Source organism: Buteo buteo, chromosome 13, assembly GCF_964188355.1.
Source record: "Buteo buteo chromosome 13, bButBut1.hap1.1, whole genome shotgun sequence".
NCBI classification, from domain to species: domain Eukaryota; kingdom Metazoa; phylum Chordata; class Aves; order Accipitriformes; family Accipitridae; genus Buteo; species Buteo buteo.
The window spans coordinates 8,826,404-8,842,546 of NC_134183.1; the positions used below are offsets into that span (position 1 = coordinate 8,826,404).

The 16,143-nt window shown below is 46.8% G+C and overlaps 1 protein-coding gene across 4 annotated transcripts; it reads left to right on the forward strand.

Moving 5' to 3' along the window:
• The first annotated feature begins 1,935 nt into the window (after positions 1–1,935).
• ANKDD1A (ankyrin repeat and death domain containing 1A) lies at positions 1,936–16,056 on the forward strand. Of its 4 annotated transcripts, none has more exons than XM_075044590.1 (15): positions 1,936–2,030; positions 4,411–4,514; positions 5,184–5,282; positions 5,913–6,011; positions 6,477–6,581; positions 7,436–7,534; positions 7,955–8,053; positions 9,204–9,302; positions 9,654–9,752; positions 9,999–10,097; positions 11,046–11,144; positions 12,521–12,616; positions 13,819–14,020; positions 14,768–14,899; positions 15,139–16,056. In XM_075044590.1, the coding sequence occupies exons 1-15, from the start codon at positions 1,997–1,999 to the stop codon at positions 15,198–15,200; spliced, it is 1,527 nt and encodes a 508-aa protein (XP_074900691.1). In that variant the 5' UTR covers positions 1,936–1,996; the 3' UTR covers positions 15,201–16,056. The 4 variants fall into 4 exon arrangements, with proteins under 4 accessions (XP_074900691.1, XP_074900692.1, XP_074900693.1 ...); XM_075044591.1 differs by having other exon boundaries at positions 9,657–9,752; XM_075044592.1 differs by lacking the exon at positions 5,184–5,282.
• The last annotated feature ends 87 nt before the right edge of the window (positions 16,057–16,143 follow it).

Consider the following 16,143-nt stretch of genomic DNA (forward strand, 5'->3'; position numbering starts at 1 on the left):
CTGCCACCTTCTCCCTGCTGCAGCATAGATGGAAGTGGCTGGGTTTATCACACACTGCGCAGTTATGGGGCTCTGCATCCTCATAAACCATGTCCAGCCTGGAGCAGGGAGATGGTTTTATCAGTACAGACAGTCCCAGCCTCCCGCCGTCTTGTGCTGCTCCAAGGCAAGGCTCCTGCCATGCGAAGGGACTGGTGTGTGCCCATCCATCTTCCCCTTGTCAAACCACCCTGGGCTCTGGAAAGGCCCCGAAGGTCTTCTTTTGTTCAACAACTACAGTGCATTTCATAACCCACGTTATCGTGCTACAAACAGCTGTGCTGGGGCTCTGGCTGCTGCGAGTGGTAATGCAGAGCCAGGGCGCTGTGTTTTCTATGTGTGACATTGCCTGGCCATGATTGCCTGCCCATGTTTTATGGGGACACCTGCTAGAGGGGATCATGTTCTGTGGGTATAAGAGAGAAAATCCCTGTCCAGGGTCAGCGCCCAGCATCTCCTGTGCTTTTCCCCACTGGGCTGGTGTGATTGGGAAGGTTTTTCCCCCCTGTACAGCAGAGCCATCTCTTTTTTTATAGCAATCCATGCCCTTTCTGCTAATGCTCACCCACTTGTTGTAAGTTACGACGAAAATTTGTACGCCAGCCCGGGGATAATCCAATCAAGGTTTATTGTAGCAAGCAACAAGCAGGCAAAACGGCGCTGGGTGGCCGGGGAGTCTCCGCTCCACCAACGGCACACACCTGATGTGGTAACGTGTTTCACAGTTAAACAGTTAAGTGTTACATATGTATGGGAATCATGACCTATTCCCGCTTTGCATTAAAATTAGTTCCAAGAGGTATTACAATTAGTTCCAAGAGGTATTAGAAGGGGACACTCCCTCCAAGCCACGGAATTGGCCTTGGCCGGTTTCTGGGACCAGTTCCTTATTTTCTCAAAAAACTGCTCTTGAGGAGCTATATGATAAGGTAATCAAGATTAGCACATCCTGCTTACTTAGCTCAATGTCTAGTTTCTGCACTTGTTACTGTGGTTATTACGGTTAAAAGCAGCTTAGTTACTAAGTTGTAGAGATCAATATATTTTAACAATCAACAGGTTTGATGAACAAATTGGTTATGCAAAGTTTATTACACTGGCTGAACTGAAATGGCTGTGGCAGGAAGAGTGGCCCCATGTAGCTCCAGGAAAGATTTGCTGCTAGAAGAGCCACTACCTGGTCCTTCGTGACAAGGCGGCAGCATCCCTCCAGCCTGGAGGCAGACAACACTGCCAGGACCAAGAGCCCAGTTTTGTAAATTTTTTGGCTGTTTGGACCTTTTTTTTTCTGCCTACGTCAGACCTCTCTGAAACATATCTGATTCTCCTCCCAGCCACAGCTCAGCCACTGCCTGGTTCCTTCCACCTCATGCTATCAAAATGGAAAAGGCAATAAAAGACAAAACCAGACCCAGATGCTGAAACAGAAGTAACTAAAACTCTGGGTGAAGAATGCTTTTAACCCCCTCCTGCACCTGCTGCCGTGCCCTGGCTGTGTGGTAGATGAGAGCACCTCATCCCCAGGAAATGCCAAACCCCGAGCCCTGCTTTCAGGAGAAAAACCCCAACAACCCACCCCATATTTCCCACAGAATAGAAATCCCCCCCAGCCAAATCAGTTTGGAAAACAGAATTAAAGCACCGGCAGCCTCCAAATAGCAGCACTTAGCCAAGCCATGCTGAGGTAAAGGGTGCCACTGGTAACAGCCGTGCGGCCCCCTGACTGAAATGGCGGTAGCTGGATTTCCCCTCTCAAGTCATCCCAAAACGGCCCGCAAACACCGTGTTTGTCCGAAAGAGGCTTCATTTTATTTCATCTTCCTTTAAATAAGAGTTAAAGAGGCGCTTTGCGACGGTGGGGCGGCGACTGCCAGCCCGCTCGTGAGGCGGCCGGACCGCCCCTGTCAGCCCGCCCTGAGGCGGGGGCGGTGGGTTGGCGGGGCCGGCGGGCCGCGGCATGGGGGACGACCTGGCGTCGGAGGGCGACACCCGTGAGTGGGGGCGAGGCGGGGGCTGCCCCAGCGGGGCGGGGGGTTTGTCTGGCGGGAGAGGGCGGGCGCGGCCCCGGCCTCCGCCGGCCGTGCGGGGGACTGGACAGAGCCGAGATGCTTTAAGGAATAACAAGACGTATACAGATCCGTTCAGAAACAAAGTAGGCGTATAACCTAGGCGGAGGTCGAGGCTGCTTTTGCCCCAGAGCATCCTCTATCTCGAGGATGCTGCATGTAACGCCAGTGCCCCCCACTTCGGCGTTTTGGCCCCCTTTACCGACCAGTCCCCGGCCGTACTGGGTTGTTGCTGTGTCCTGCAGCCTCGGGTAGAGCCCAGCAGACAGTTTCAGCGCATTTCTTTGCATGCCTTTCATCTCCTTTGCTGCTTTTTAAAATCTCTTGCATAATAAACGGCCTGTGAGTTGGTGCATTGCACTGATGGTAAGTCACTTCAGTTGTGTTCCACACTGTTGGGGATAACTGGATCATACTCAGTACCATAAGGTATGAATTACCCTGGAACCTGAGCTCAAAAGGGAAGGAAAAACTGCTAAATATCTACGGAAATGCTGCTGTTGGATGGGTGCATGCCATGATGAGGAGTGCATTTACATTTACAGGGCTAGCTTTGCTGGTGTGGACTCCATCCACATTCACACTGTCGAATGGTTTCCCATGTGTTGCTGAAAATAAATAAATTGCAGCTTCTACAGCTGTAGCAATGCAAGGTTTGTTACTGCATCTTCACAGGTAGAGGAAAGAATAAATAAGGGGCAGTTTGGCATCTCTTGACAATGATGCTTTGTGCGATCATAAAATGTAGGAACGTGTTTCTGTCACATGGAGAGCAGGGGCAGTGACATTTGCTTAACTGAAACATAGGGTTTACTCCACTGAACAGAGATAAGCATTTGCAAGGAGGTAGTATGTGTGTAGCCATTGGTGTTAATAATTAACATAAACTCCACGGGTTTTTCCCAAGTTGTCCTGATATTTCCTCTCAATTGAAGGGTCCATGCAAGTGTGGAAATGCAGTCCTGTTAACACACCTGACCAGATGAGAACTGAGTCTGAATATACAGTACAAAAAACCCTGTTCCTGTAGAGATCAGTGTCCAATGCCTACTGCCTGTAGCAGCAGGTCCAACACTCTTGAACGATCCTGTCTGGTATTAAGATTTGTGTTATTTGTGTTTTTCTTGAGCTAAAGGTTTTTGTTTCAAGGCAAGAGGACCAGAAATGGGAGGATGAGGTTATACCTCTGTTGCCTTAAGAGTCCACAGTAGGGGTGCCTTTCCTCTGTGCCCTCCAGAGAGAAAGGGGGTAGTACTATTTAGACAGCAAGTCTCCTGTTTATCTCCTCAGTGTGGTGGAATGGGAGCGATAATACCTTTTGATGCCTTTGGTATGGCATGTGGTTAGCGTCTAGTTGATACGTTGATACAAACTGAAGTTGCACAGAGACCCTGCTACCCTCAAACTGCAGCCTGAGATCTGCAGAAACGTAGAATAGAGCAGAGCTTTCAAGGCAGCTCTCCAACGGGCTGCAACAGGCTGAGGGTCTGAGTGAAGCGCTTCTCGAAAGAATTCCCCAAAAGCACTAGGGCAGAGAGTCCAACAAAAACTGACACCAGCCTTGCCAAAAACCTTGAGAGCCTCCCTGTGGGGCTGTGGCAGGCCCACAGTCACAGCCTTGCTCTCGTTTCTTGGCAGGAAGGTTTGTTCGGTCAAGGAGAAGATTGCTGGGGCAAGGCCCAGCATGGCGAGTAAACACCCTTAAATTGCGCCTAACTGTACAGGACAAATACTGCCGCTTGTGGTAAATTATGCCCAGAAATGCCACAGTCTATTAAGAGATGCAACACTGATCACAGGCCAGGCTAGCAGTTTTGTGCTGCTTGACTGATTCAGGTTGCCCAGAGGAGCACAGCAGGACCATGTGTAAAGGCCTCCTTGTAGAGCAGTGGGATGTAAGTGGAGGGATAGAAGAAAGGGTCTGTGTCATCTGCCTCGAGTCCTCACACCGGCTCTGGGCCTTGGAGGATGCCCAGAGGACATGGACCTAATGGATCAAAAAGGTTTTGCAGCTGAAGCAAGCCCATGCAGAGAAAGACACTGAATTAGAAGAGAAGCTGGTAGGACTGGAAGAGCACTAATGTGGCACAGGGGTACTTGGAGAAGGGGAGATAGTGGGAGAAGACAATCCAGCAAACATGCCAGCATCTGTAGGGCTGGGATTCTTGCTGGAAGAATCTTTCTGCAGTCATCCTTCCTTGAAACCACCAGGGCTGGTGAGATGAAGGGGAGGTTTGTTGGGGCATGCTGCTACATGCTACTTGCTAGCACTATTTTAATGCCTGCTCTTCTGTCTCTGCTCCAGTGCTTCATTCAGAGAAGGAGTTCCATGATGCGGCAAAGCGTAATGACACAGCCAGGATGGAGGAGCTCATCAGGAGAGGGGTTGACATCAAAGCCAAAACCAATGTAAGTCCTGGATTTTTCCACCTCTAAGCTGCAGGAAGTGCTGAGGGTGTTTTTTCAGAACTGCAGCTCCTTAACGTTACTCTTCTCATTAGCTGCTCAATTGGTCAAAGCTTTAAAATACACTGCCCAGTGCTAAGTAGGGCCTGTGGCACCTGAGCAGTTTCACAACACACTGAAACCCACAGCACTGTCATCCTGGCCGGACTGGAAAGTTGCAAGCACTGAGGGAGGGTGATAATTTATGGTTCCGCTTGGAACCCGTGTGCCAGATATACACAGCTGCAATGAAAGGCTTTCATTTTGCTATCTCTGTACGCCAAGGCTGTAGGACTAACTCAGTTCCTGGTGGAGGTCTCCCCTTGTTGACCAGTAGGTTCCTGGAAATACTGGATTGCACCCATCCCTGCTGTTTCAATCTGTCCATTCCATAGTCAGCAATGTTTCTCATTCCTATGCTATCATTATAGGCCAGAACTGCAGTTTCTGAGTAGAAGGTGACTAGTACCTGTCTGCCTGACAAGGAAGCAAAGAGGCAGAGGGCTATGTCCAAGAAAACCCTGCACAGTGTGAGAAATTCTGGCTCCATGGATGGCAAAGGAGATTTTGGCCTTCAGGAAGGCTGGTGGCTAGCCACGCGCTCTGCATACATCAGCCTTCCTTCCCTTCCAGACAGACCGGACTGCCCTGCACTGGGCCGCAGGAGCAGGGAACGTGGATGCTGTGCGACTGCTCCTGGATCACGATGTCCCGGTTGATGACAAAGACAGTGTATGAAGGCGAATCTCTCTTGCATGTCCTGCAAATGTATTCTGGGGGGGGAGCACTGGGGATGGGGTGCTGGGCGAATCTCTCTTGCATGTCCTGCAAATGTGTTCTGGGGGGGGGGCGGGGTGCTGGGCTGGCACCTTTGCACTGGGTGGGTGGCACGATGCATTGCAGTGCTTGGGAAGTTGTGACCTCCCTGCTGAGGCAGGTGCAGTGTCTTTCTGGAGCAAGCCTTGTTTTCAGATGTGCCCGTGCTCTGTCTTTTGGCCTTTTCCTTGCATGCACAGTGAACAGGAAGTAAGCTGGTAGAATCTGTGAGGTTTTCTGTGTAGCATGGGGATGCTTGGCTTCTTCTGTTCATGTTGTTGGGGCTTGTGAGAAGACAGTGACGGCCAGCACGTTCTCTGTCCCCATAACGACCGGGCTAATACACACCATTGCCTGGGAAGTGGCAGTCAAGAGGCAGGTCCTGCTCAGCTGCTGCGACCATCTGTGGCAGGAGTAATAGTAAAAAAAAGCCCAGAGAGAAACAAAAGTATTTGGGAAACTTCATGAAGCTAGAGGGCAGCTTCCCTCCAGGGTGGGGATGGTGGTGACTGCAGTTTAGCTGTCTCTCTCTTCTCTTCTGCCCAGTTTGGAATGAATGCGCTTCTCCTGTCTGCCTGGTTTGGCCACCTCCGCGTCTTGCAGATCCTCATCAATGCTGGGGCCAAGATTAACTGTGTCAACAGGGTGAGAAAGTCTCCCTACGTGGGTCCATCACATGGCTCTAGACAGTGACGGGAGGGGGGAGAGAAAGGCTTACCTGTGAGCTAAGGTAATTGTGTGTGACAGCATCTGCTATGCAGACTGCCATCTGCACTTCTGCCTTATTCCTAAAATAGGTGTAATAATTGTAGCTATAGAGATGTACACAGCTTTCATAGCTCACATTTGTGCAGTGGTGATGTGGAAGTTGTTACAGAAATGGGAAATGGGTTTAGTGAATCAGCAGTCCAGGTATTTTCAAATAGACCTTGGTTGGGAAAATGAGCATTAATACTTCAGTCATAACTTGCTGTCTGCAGCCCTAGCTAGTTTAGCCCTAGAGGTGCAGGGAGGCATAGAATGGGTCTTTGCTAACAGGAACAGGTTCTTAACAGAGACTGTCTGAAGACTTGGACTTGTTAAATGAGCGGTCCTTTATCTCCTCTCCAGAATGGCAGGAACCTGCTCCACTGTGCAGCTCAGAGGGGACACATCCAGGTGATGGAGTTCATCATGGAGGACCTGGAGGACATGTGTGTGGATAAGACAGACAAGGTAGAAAGGCTCTTCACTGCTTTGTTTCACGAGGTCTGATCTTGCTCTGCTGAGCTTAACAGGAATGTTGCCCTTGATCTTGGGAAGAGACTCAGAGTCAGATGCTACTCCAGGAAGCCCTCCTGCAGAGTGGGGCCTAGGGATGATGGGGATTCTGGCTCTGGTCAAGCCTCGGCAGCCAGGGCTTCCCAATGTAGCCTTTTGCAGAATAAATTCAGGAATTTCAGTGTCCTCCTCTCTTGCAGCTGATGCTCCGTAGTGTATTGTAGGTAAGTAATAACCAAGGGTAACCCTCTCGAGCATTTTCCAGCACTGGCTGATCTGTTCCTGAAGACAGTGTAAGAACACACAGGAGCTAGCGCACACTGTTTTCTGCTCCGTGGTCTTCATGGTTCCAAGAGTGATCTCCACTCTGATGCTTGGGAGTTAAATGAAGCAACAAGAGATCTGCCTTTCCCCAAAATGGGTTTTGACTCACTTGATAACTGGGGTCTTAGATATTAATTCAATTTTTTTATCCTTAGTTGCTTTTAGTAAACCATTTATTATCCTCTATTTATATGAAATAAACACTGAAAAGATCTCTATTCCAGTGTTTGGCAAGACTGCAGTGCTTGGAGTTGTTAGCCCCAGTAGGCAGTTCTGTTCACCTTCTTTTGTTAGGGTCATCCCAAATGTAAAGCAGAATAAAAGTTAATAGCAGAATAAAAGATAACTATTTTTGAAGTGCAGCAATTTTTCCCCTGGTGGACTAGGTTATCACCCAAGGCTTTGTTATATTGCTTGCAGCAGATGATCTAATCTTGTGCTCTCTGAGCCCTTCTTGGACTGTATTTCTTTGTTTCCTTTTAAAGATGGACAGGACAGCATTTCACCTGGCTGCAGAGTATGGGCAGCTGGAGGTGGTGGAGTTCCTAATTCAACTGGGTTGTTCTCACAGTGCCAAAGACAAGGTATGGGCTTAAAACCACACGTGAAGGAGGTAAATTCCAAGGATTATAGGATGTGAAAGTCAGGGAACAGGATACCAAATGAGGCTCATGATGGGAAGTTGTCAGTAGTTGTAACTATGGCTGTGGTATGGCAGGGCTTTTCTTCCCTAACCCCTTGCAAGCCATTTGCACGTCAGTCCATTTGGATTTCTCTCCAGGACTTTTTAGACAGGATACGCAGCGAGCCTGGTGGGCCATGCTCCAGTTCAAGGTAGCTGGGTTTCTTCCTTTCCTGCTGCACCTATTAGAAGGCTGTTTGAGACTCGTGCCACTGGTTACAACCTCCTTTTCAGTCACGCTGGATATACTCTGTGCAAGATTGTGGTGTATGAACACTCAGTCCTGTGATACGTATATGTATGAAGTGATGTTTACTTTCAGGAAGAAAATACAGCATTGCATTTAGCTGCTAAAAACGGACACCTCTCTGTGCTGCAGAAGATTATAGATGTTGGAATGGACCTTGATGAAAAGAATGTAGTAAGTACTTCTAAATGAAATAAAAACCACATCAGTTTCGTCTTTTCCCTTCCTAGAAATACTGCCACAGTCATGGGGCTGAATAGTCAGTATTGACAGACAGGAGAGGTCTAGAGATAGCTGTTTCTATCTAAAGTGTACATGTGTAAATGCAGGTTGCACTTGCAGAGTATCAGTGAAAGGCAACATCCTTCTTGGACCAATATCCAATTCTAAAGTGTTGCCTTTTCTTCCTGCTGTATCTGCTGACCTACCTTATCACTCCATTTAACATCATCTTTTCTCCCTGACCCTTGTACATTCAAGTGCCTAAGTGGTTATTAAGTGTGTTTTAAACTAAACTTCACTATGCTTTATAATATTGACTTAGTCACTGAACATATGGACCTTCTGTTTGAGATCTCTCTTTGACAGACCTGCTTTGGAAAATTATGTGGCTGGAACACAGTTAATGATTTAGATAGCAAATATTGACTTAGTAATGCTGTTATTTATTCCAGGGCACACTCCCAATTAAGTTTATGGGCAATTTTTTTAGTCTTATTTGATTACTGTCTTAGAAAAGTATATTTGGTTATGATTAAGATTTGAAAGAAAGGGGAAACCACTTTCTGTGGTAACTCTGGTAGCATTTTTCTTCCCCCAGGTGAGCTGCCCTTTGTGCAAAGAGCAATAATAGAACCAGATTAAATCACTTAGGAATTCTGCTTGTTTCTGTTTTCTTGTAAAGAAATGAGCTGCAGCCCTCAGAACGGAGAACCAGTGGTTGAGGGCCATGGGTTTCCAGTGCTGCCTATGGCTTTCTCTGGGCTACTCCAGGAAAATGGTTTGTCTTCATCGTCCACGTGAAATCCTTTTTTGCTTGCTAATGGGCTGAAGGGGAGAAAAGATGGTGAACACAATGTCTGTCTTGTGGTCCATGGGCCAGCTGTTTCCAGTGGCATAAGGACAGAGCAGCACTCTGATATGTTGGTGGCAGATAACTGTGTGCTTTATTTTCCTAACAGTTGATTGGAGATCCCTGGCTGTCAGAATTGGTATTTTAACATGTCATGGATTCAGGAGACGGAGTAGAGGCTTGTTCATGATGCTTCTCTGTCTTGGCCTTGTCTACAGAAATGCTGCTTGTCTCCTTTTTTGCCTTGTCCAGGAAGGACTTACAGCTCTGCACCTGGCTGCTGAGGGGGGTCACAGCGACTGTGTCAAGCTGCTCTTGGAAGCAGGTGCCGATGTCAATGCCCAAACTCAGGTTAGCTCCATGGAGGTGATTCCATTTCCAAACACTACTTTGTGGACTTTTGCCCAGACCTGTGGCCTCCCGGGGAGGGCACCCATTATCGGGTAAGGCTATGTGGAGCCCGGCACTTAAGAAATAGCGCAGGGAGACCAGAGGAAAGTACGCATGGCTTTGTACAAAGAGGCGGGTGAAGCTGCCTGGGACTGGTTTAGCTGTGGAGACAATCTCTATGAATTTGTCAGTATGGGGGCATGGGGCTCTTGCAGGAGGGAAGCAAAGAGATCTCTGTGGATAGTCTATAACAACTGCAGCCTCTGAGAAGAAGCCCTGACTAATGCCCATCTCTTCTGATGTGTCTCTCAGAAGAAGATGAATTGCCTTCATTACGCAGCACTGCATGGCTATGAGGAGATAGCCAGGATCCTCATGAATGCAGGAATCCACATAGATGCTGTTAATCATGTAAGTCCTGCTCAATGCTCTCATCACTAACAAAAAGGCAAAGCCAGCTTATGGAGCTGTTAAAGAGCACTAAGCAGCTCTGCAAGGACCAGTGCTGCTGTGGGGTCTGTGCTTATGGGGTAGTATCCCCAGTCTGCCCCCAGTCCAGGCTGGCAGCTGACGTAGAATAAGACATGCTGGGCACAGCATGGTCCTTTCAGTGCCATGAGCTAAGCTCTTCCTAATCACAGGGTCTTTTTGCCACAGCAAAATGCATCAGCGACACACATTGCAGTACTGCAGAACTTCCCAGCCATGGTGAAGCTCTTCATCGATGCAGAGTGTGACCTTGACATTCCAGATAATGTAAGACTGCAGCTCCTGTTCTTTGTCTTTGAAATGTGAAGCCATTTCATGGGGATTTGATCACCTTGGGGACAGGATTAAAGAGGAGTGCTTTAAAATGAGGAAAACCTGGAAGTGCAACTTAGGAAACATGAAAGCTGTGAAATTATTCTGAGTGTTGCAGTGAGGTAATCACTTGATGGCATTTAACATGTGGGCTGTGCCATGTCCCTGCGACCCGTGCACAGCGACATTGCGTAGTCAGGCTCTCTCCGCCCTGGTGGAAGCAGGCGGGAGAAATTTCAGGCTGGAAGATATTCTGCAAAATGTTTGGGGGGGGCTGAGAATGGGAGGCAGGACTGGAGGTAGCTGGTTGTCTCACCAAATTGTAATTTTGTGAATGAGGGTCTTCGTGTAGCTTGTTCACCGTGTTTTGGTTAATGTTCATTCTTGTAGTGGTGTTCTCTCCTGATGACACCATAAAATTGCCACGTTTTGTGTTTTAGTTGTTTCCATTAAACAGTCCCAAGGTGTATACATTTTACAATGCATACACATTAACCCAGCCCTGTGTCCCAGGAACAAAGAATTAGCACAGGTCCTTTCCTCCCTTGGCCAAACTATCTGCCAACAGAAATTGTTTGAACAGGAAATAATATAGTCCTATACATGACCCTAGGGAACTTTATGGAACTGAAGAGGTTCCTTCTGAAATGTTATCAGGGAGGCTTCCTAGTGCTGGTGCTGGGACAGGGATAGATCAGTTCTGCTCAGCCTGAGGAACCCAACTCCAGTTTGAGGTAGGAGGGTGTTTGGCCCTCAGTTTAAAAAGGCATAGAGGGGAAAGAAGGGCAGAGCTGACAGCATTCTTACAGCGCCTTCTCCTGGTATTGTTCTGTCCTGTCCTTCTAGCCTCACACTTGTACTTGTGCTTCTCTGAAATTTAGTCCTTTCACTCTCCTTCTGCAGAGGCAGCAGACCTCACTCCACATTGCTGCGGAGCATGGCAGGCAGGACATTGCTGAGATGATTCTCATTGCGGGAGTTAATCTGAAGCTAACAGACAAGGTAAATCTCTCCATAGTTGAATAGACTCTATGGGGATATGGAGGGAAAATATGGATGGTGTTTGACACTGTTTTTCATAATTTTCCAGGAAAGCTAGTAATAATATTAAAATCTGGATATTTCCAGGGATGAGGCCTTGAAACACTGCTGAGTAGGTTATTTTGATGTGTTTTCCAGGAAAGAGGTGACTGTTTTTTAAAAAGGTAGAAAACAGTTCACACAATGAGCAAACTTTTTCTTCTCAGAGTTGTTCTGGTTCCTTCTGCTTGTGCTATCATGCACATTAATATCAAAAATCTTCCTGAATAATGATAAATAATATACCTCAACAATTACAGCACACATGTTTTAATAGGTTAAAAGTGTCTGGTTGGTATAGATCTGGCACCAGTGTCCAGGGCTTTTGCCCTCAAATTAAATCAATGAAAGGAATTCTAGAGGAGTCAGGCAAGTTGCATGCAGCCTGAAAGCGTGGTATGTACCCAGAAAATGCTGAAGTGGGCTTGGGCAGAGATTAAAATAGTGTCTGCCATTTGCAGTGGGTTAAAGGACAAACAGACTCGAATCCACCTGGCTGAGATGGCCTTCAGCTGCAGTGAATGTTTGCCACCTTCCAGCAGTCTGTGGAACCGCAGTGAGACTCAGCACAGGGAACACATTCACACTTTCCCGTGTGAAATTGGGTTTCTGCTCACATCTGAGGCTAGAATCATTCTCAGTGGCATGCTTGATGGCTGGGCTGGCTCACCTTCCTTCATACCACTTTAAAATCTTGCTCCTTTCTCCTATATGCTTTTAGATAAGAATGCAACCCTCGGCCCAATCCAAAATCATGTTCATGTAAGGAGCATAGTTACATTTTCATAGTCCCATCAGCCTGTGCTTCTCCTAGGAGACTGTTTCTAATCATGCATATGTGGAGCCTATAAAATTAATGAGGTTGTATCAATCACTTCAGTTTCATGTGTCAGCAAACCTGCTGTGCAAAAGGCTGTAAAGTGCCTTGGATTGTAGTGCTGAGCTGGTCCTTTGACAGCTGCACCCATGTTGCTGAGAGCCTGAAAGTACCCTGCCGTCCACTGTGGGTTACAGGATGCTTTCCCAACCACACCTGCCGAACGGGCAGATCCGCTGCAGCAACAGAGGAAATGCTGCAGAGCCTACAAAATGACTCCCCATGCCATGCACACAGTAGCTCAAAGCTAGCTCACATCTGAGGTATTTACAGGTGGAGAATAGGGGTCCTTCATCCCAGCTGGGTTCATTGCTCAATAGGCCATGCTGCCTGCTACTACAGACTGCCGGGTGGGCATGGAGATTGTACCTCCTAAGCATGCAAGGTCTTTTCCAACTCATTTTTCCCTTTCTAATTTCAGCAAGGGAAAACATCTCTGGATGTTGCCGCCCGAGGCAATCACATCAATTTGGCGGACATGATTATCAAAGCTGATCGGTTTTACAAATGGGAAAAGGTGAGCAGCTTACACCACCATCCCCTGCGCTTTCCAGGGCAGATGTAGCTTTATCCTCTCCATTGAGACTCTGAATTAACAGCTGTCAAAAGGAAAAGAAATACAGGACATCCTGTGGCAGCCTGACCTCTACTTTCATCACCTTACTTAAGAAAAACAAAAGTCCTCACCATGCCAACAACATCTGCTTGAGGCTGTCCTTATTTAAAAAAACTTCTGTTGTTAAAAAAGACCAGATTGCGCTGAACGGAACAGGGGTTTTCAAAGATTCTTTGGCAGCCGTTCCCGAAGCCTTGTAGAAAGGAGTGGGATAGCATTAGTTCCTCCTCCCAAAAGGAGAAACCGAAGCACTGAGCAGGAAGAGGCTTGGCTCAGGGTTTCCAAATGGGACATGGGGAGTTTTTCAACAGTGGAAGGGAGACACCTCTTGTGAGCAGAGTGATCAGTTCTTGTTTGAGTCATACAACTGATTTCCTTCTCAAACTTCCCCACAGCTGGGGCTGTTCCTCCTGTGTTTCCCAGTGTGGCCCAGCAATCTCTCTCATCCCATGGCCCTGTGTGCAAGGTGCTGCTGCTCAGCCCCAGTCCCCGCTCTGAACCCCTGCCTACCCCAAGCCTGTGCCCAAACCAATCTGAGCAGAGGGCATGCTGAAAGTACAGCCAAACACTGCATCCCTTGTGTCTTCGTAAGACTTTGGGCATCCTCCCATACCAGGGAAGACAGTGCTCTAGCAGGGAAAGAAAAGGAAGGAAAGGAGGGCATATGCCTGTGGCTCAGGCGCAGCTTCAGGAGTAATGCTGTGTATATCAGGCCCTTGCATGGGCTTCCCACGCAGCTCTAGGGAAAGTCATTTACCCTCTTTGCAGTCTGGCAGGTAAAGGGGGCTGAGCAGCTGCGCCTGTGTTGCAGGGGAGCAGGGAGATTTAAGTAATTGATTCTGCATACAAGCCCCAGATAAAAGGCACTGTAGAAATGCAAATTGTGATCCTCTTGGGCTTCCACAGCAAAGCTGCTATTAACAGTGTTTGTTAATGTGCATGATTAGAACAGAGTGAAACAAGAGAATAAAGATAATAATTGAAAAAAATGTGCTGTGCCAGAATGAACTCACAGTGACCTGCAGAGCTGGGGATGTGGGAGGCTGCAGAATGACAGGTACATCTGCAGCATCCTAACTGAAACCCCTGTTCTGGCTTTGCAGGACAATCTGAACAGCGACTCCGACTCCTGGGTGGCAAAGTACTTGACCTTTAAGCAAGATCACAGGCTGGAAACACAGCACATACGCTCAGTAATGTGGAGATTAGCTACCAAGTACCTCAAACCTGGTGAATGGAAGAAGCTGGCACACTGCTGGAAATTCACAGATGCCCACATTAGGGCCATTGAGCAACAATGGACAGGTATGAAACACTGCCCAGGTATTTTCCTTCCTTCACTTGGGCTGTGTTTGTAGGAGATAAGTCTGCAGTAACAGCAAAGCATGAAGGAAACCAGCTGGCTTATTTGAAACAATCAAAAGATTAGGTTAAAAATCCTGTTTTTAATGAATGTGGAGTTATCTACACATTGGAATTTGTCTGTGAGTAAAGCACACAAGCATGGGAGTTAGCGGTCCATTGCTTCCTGCTTTTGAGTTACTGCCAGACTTGTTAGTCCTTGCTACAGAAATTAAATGAAAAATTCTTTCTCTCTAGCACAGAAGAAACTTGCTGGTTTTATTTTTTCTTTTAAGGAGCTGAACCAAGGCGGCAGTGAAGTTCCCTTTAGAATTTAAGAGATATGTTAGCAGAAGCAGGTTCTGAGTTCACATCACATCTGAGAACACATCACTGCTGGTTTGGTTACTGAAAGGACTCCTGTAGTTTGCATGATGTGAGCAAGGGGCTAAGCTATGCTGCAAAGACAGAAATTCTATGTTGCCATGAAAGGTTGTCCGATAAGCCCAAGCTCATCCATGGCCACTCCATGAAGTTTAACGTTTATCTAGCAATCACACCACAACCAGGAATTAAGCTAAACTGTACTTTAGAGGCTCCTAGTAAAATCCAAAGGGGAGGCAGGGGTGTCCAACCCCAATTCAGAAATTAGCTCTGTGAGGGCTGTGCACTTTTAAGTGCAGGATTTCAGCTGCGGTTTGATCTTGCCAGGCACTAAAAGCTACAGGGAGCACGGCCACAGAATGTTGCTTATCTGGCTCCATGGTGTGATCACGGCAGGAGAAAATCCAGTCAAGGGATTGTATGAAGGCCTTGTGGGGATTGGAAGAAGAGATTTAGCAGGTAATACTTTTGTCTTCCTTCAAATAATGCACAGCGAGCACTACCTGAATTCTGTGGTTACACAACATACACTGAGGAAAACTTAAGGGAAGCCAATTCACGTAAGCTGGAAGCTACCCTACCCTGCCCCCTTGCTACCAGTACATGTAATTTCTTTCTCTTCCTTTTATTTTGCTAAATTAACCCATCCTGCCACAGCTTTATACTTTCTGTGCAGCAGAACGTTCTCTCTTTTACAGAAAGCATTCGTAAGAAAGCAAATGCAGACTCTGCCTCTCCACGGAAATGTATAGCAATGTAACACTGGGAAGGCACCAGTGGTTCCTTCAACTGGTACGGCCTCAGCTTGTCTTGGAGCTACAGGAGAACCACTTGCTCAGCTACTGATCAGAAGGCAGCTGCAACTTAAGGGCTTCTTGTCATAAACAGCTGGCTTCCTTCTTGGTCTGAAACAACATGGGTATGAGCAAATGCTAACGGTCTAAAATGGTTCTTTACACAGAAGGAAGATTTTAATCAGCTATTGGGTATGGTCTGGGTACTGTAGTAAGAGTTCAGCAAGTGAGCCTCACTTGTCATACTGTGAGTATCAGGAAATATGACACTATTTTACTGTAACTTGTTTACATCACATTTTTGTATATAAATTTTTAATTGTCAATTTTTTAAGTCATTGAGGAGAAAGCCTTTGCTTTCAGAAATGTTCTTTAGTTACCTTTTTTTTGGGGGGGGGGGGGGGTGGCGGAGTGTCTTGCCGCTTGTGTCTCAGCTGTGTTTATAACTTCCCTATTAGGCTGGGAATTTAAGAATATTAGGCTGGGAAGTTAAGAAAAGTCAAGGCTACCACTTAGCCCTTTTGGAGCCTAAAGGGATGTGATGTTTAGTGTTTCAACTCTTACAAAAAGTTTCAGAGAAGAACATTAACATATACTGTTTGTAAATATATGTTAATATACCTGTACTGTTTGTAAATCAAATAGGTAACTTCTTTAATCCCTAGGTTACAGCTTGAAAAGATAAGAATGGTCATGGGTTATCTACACAGCCTCTGACAAGGACATACAGTTTTCTTAAATACCAATTTGTGATGTAATACTTCATATTTATTTTTTATGGTGTTTCAAGGAGAAAATAATGTATTTCAATAAATCCAGATTTTACCCTTAAATTTGCAAGTTATGTCTTAGTCATTCTTCATTAAAAAATACTACATAATTCTTACTTGGAGCTAAACCAGTGCAACC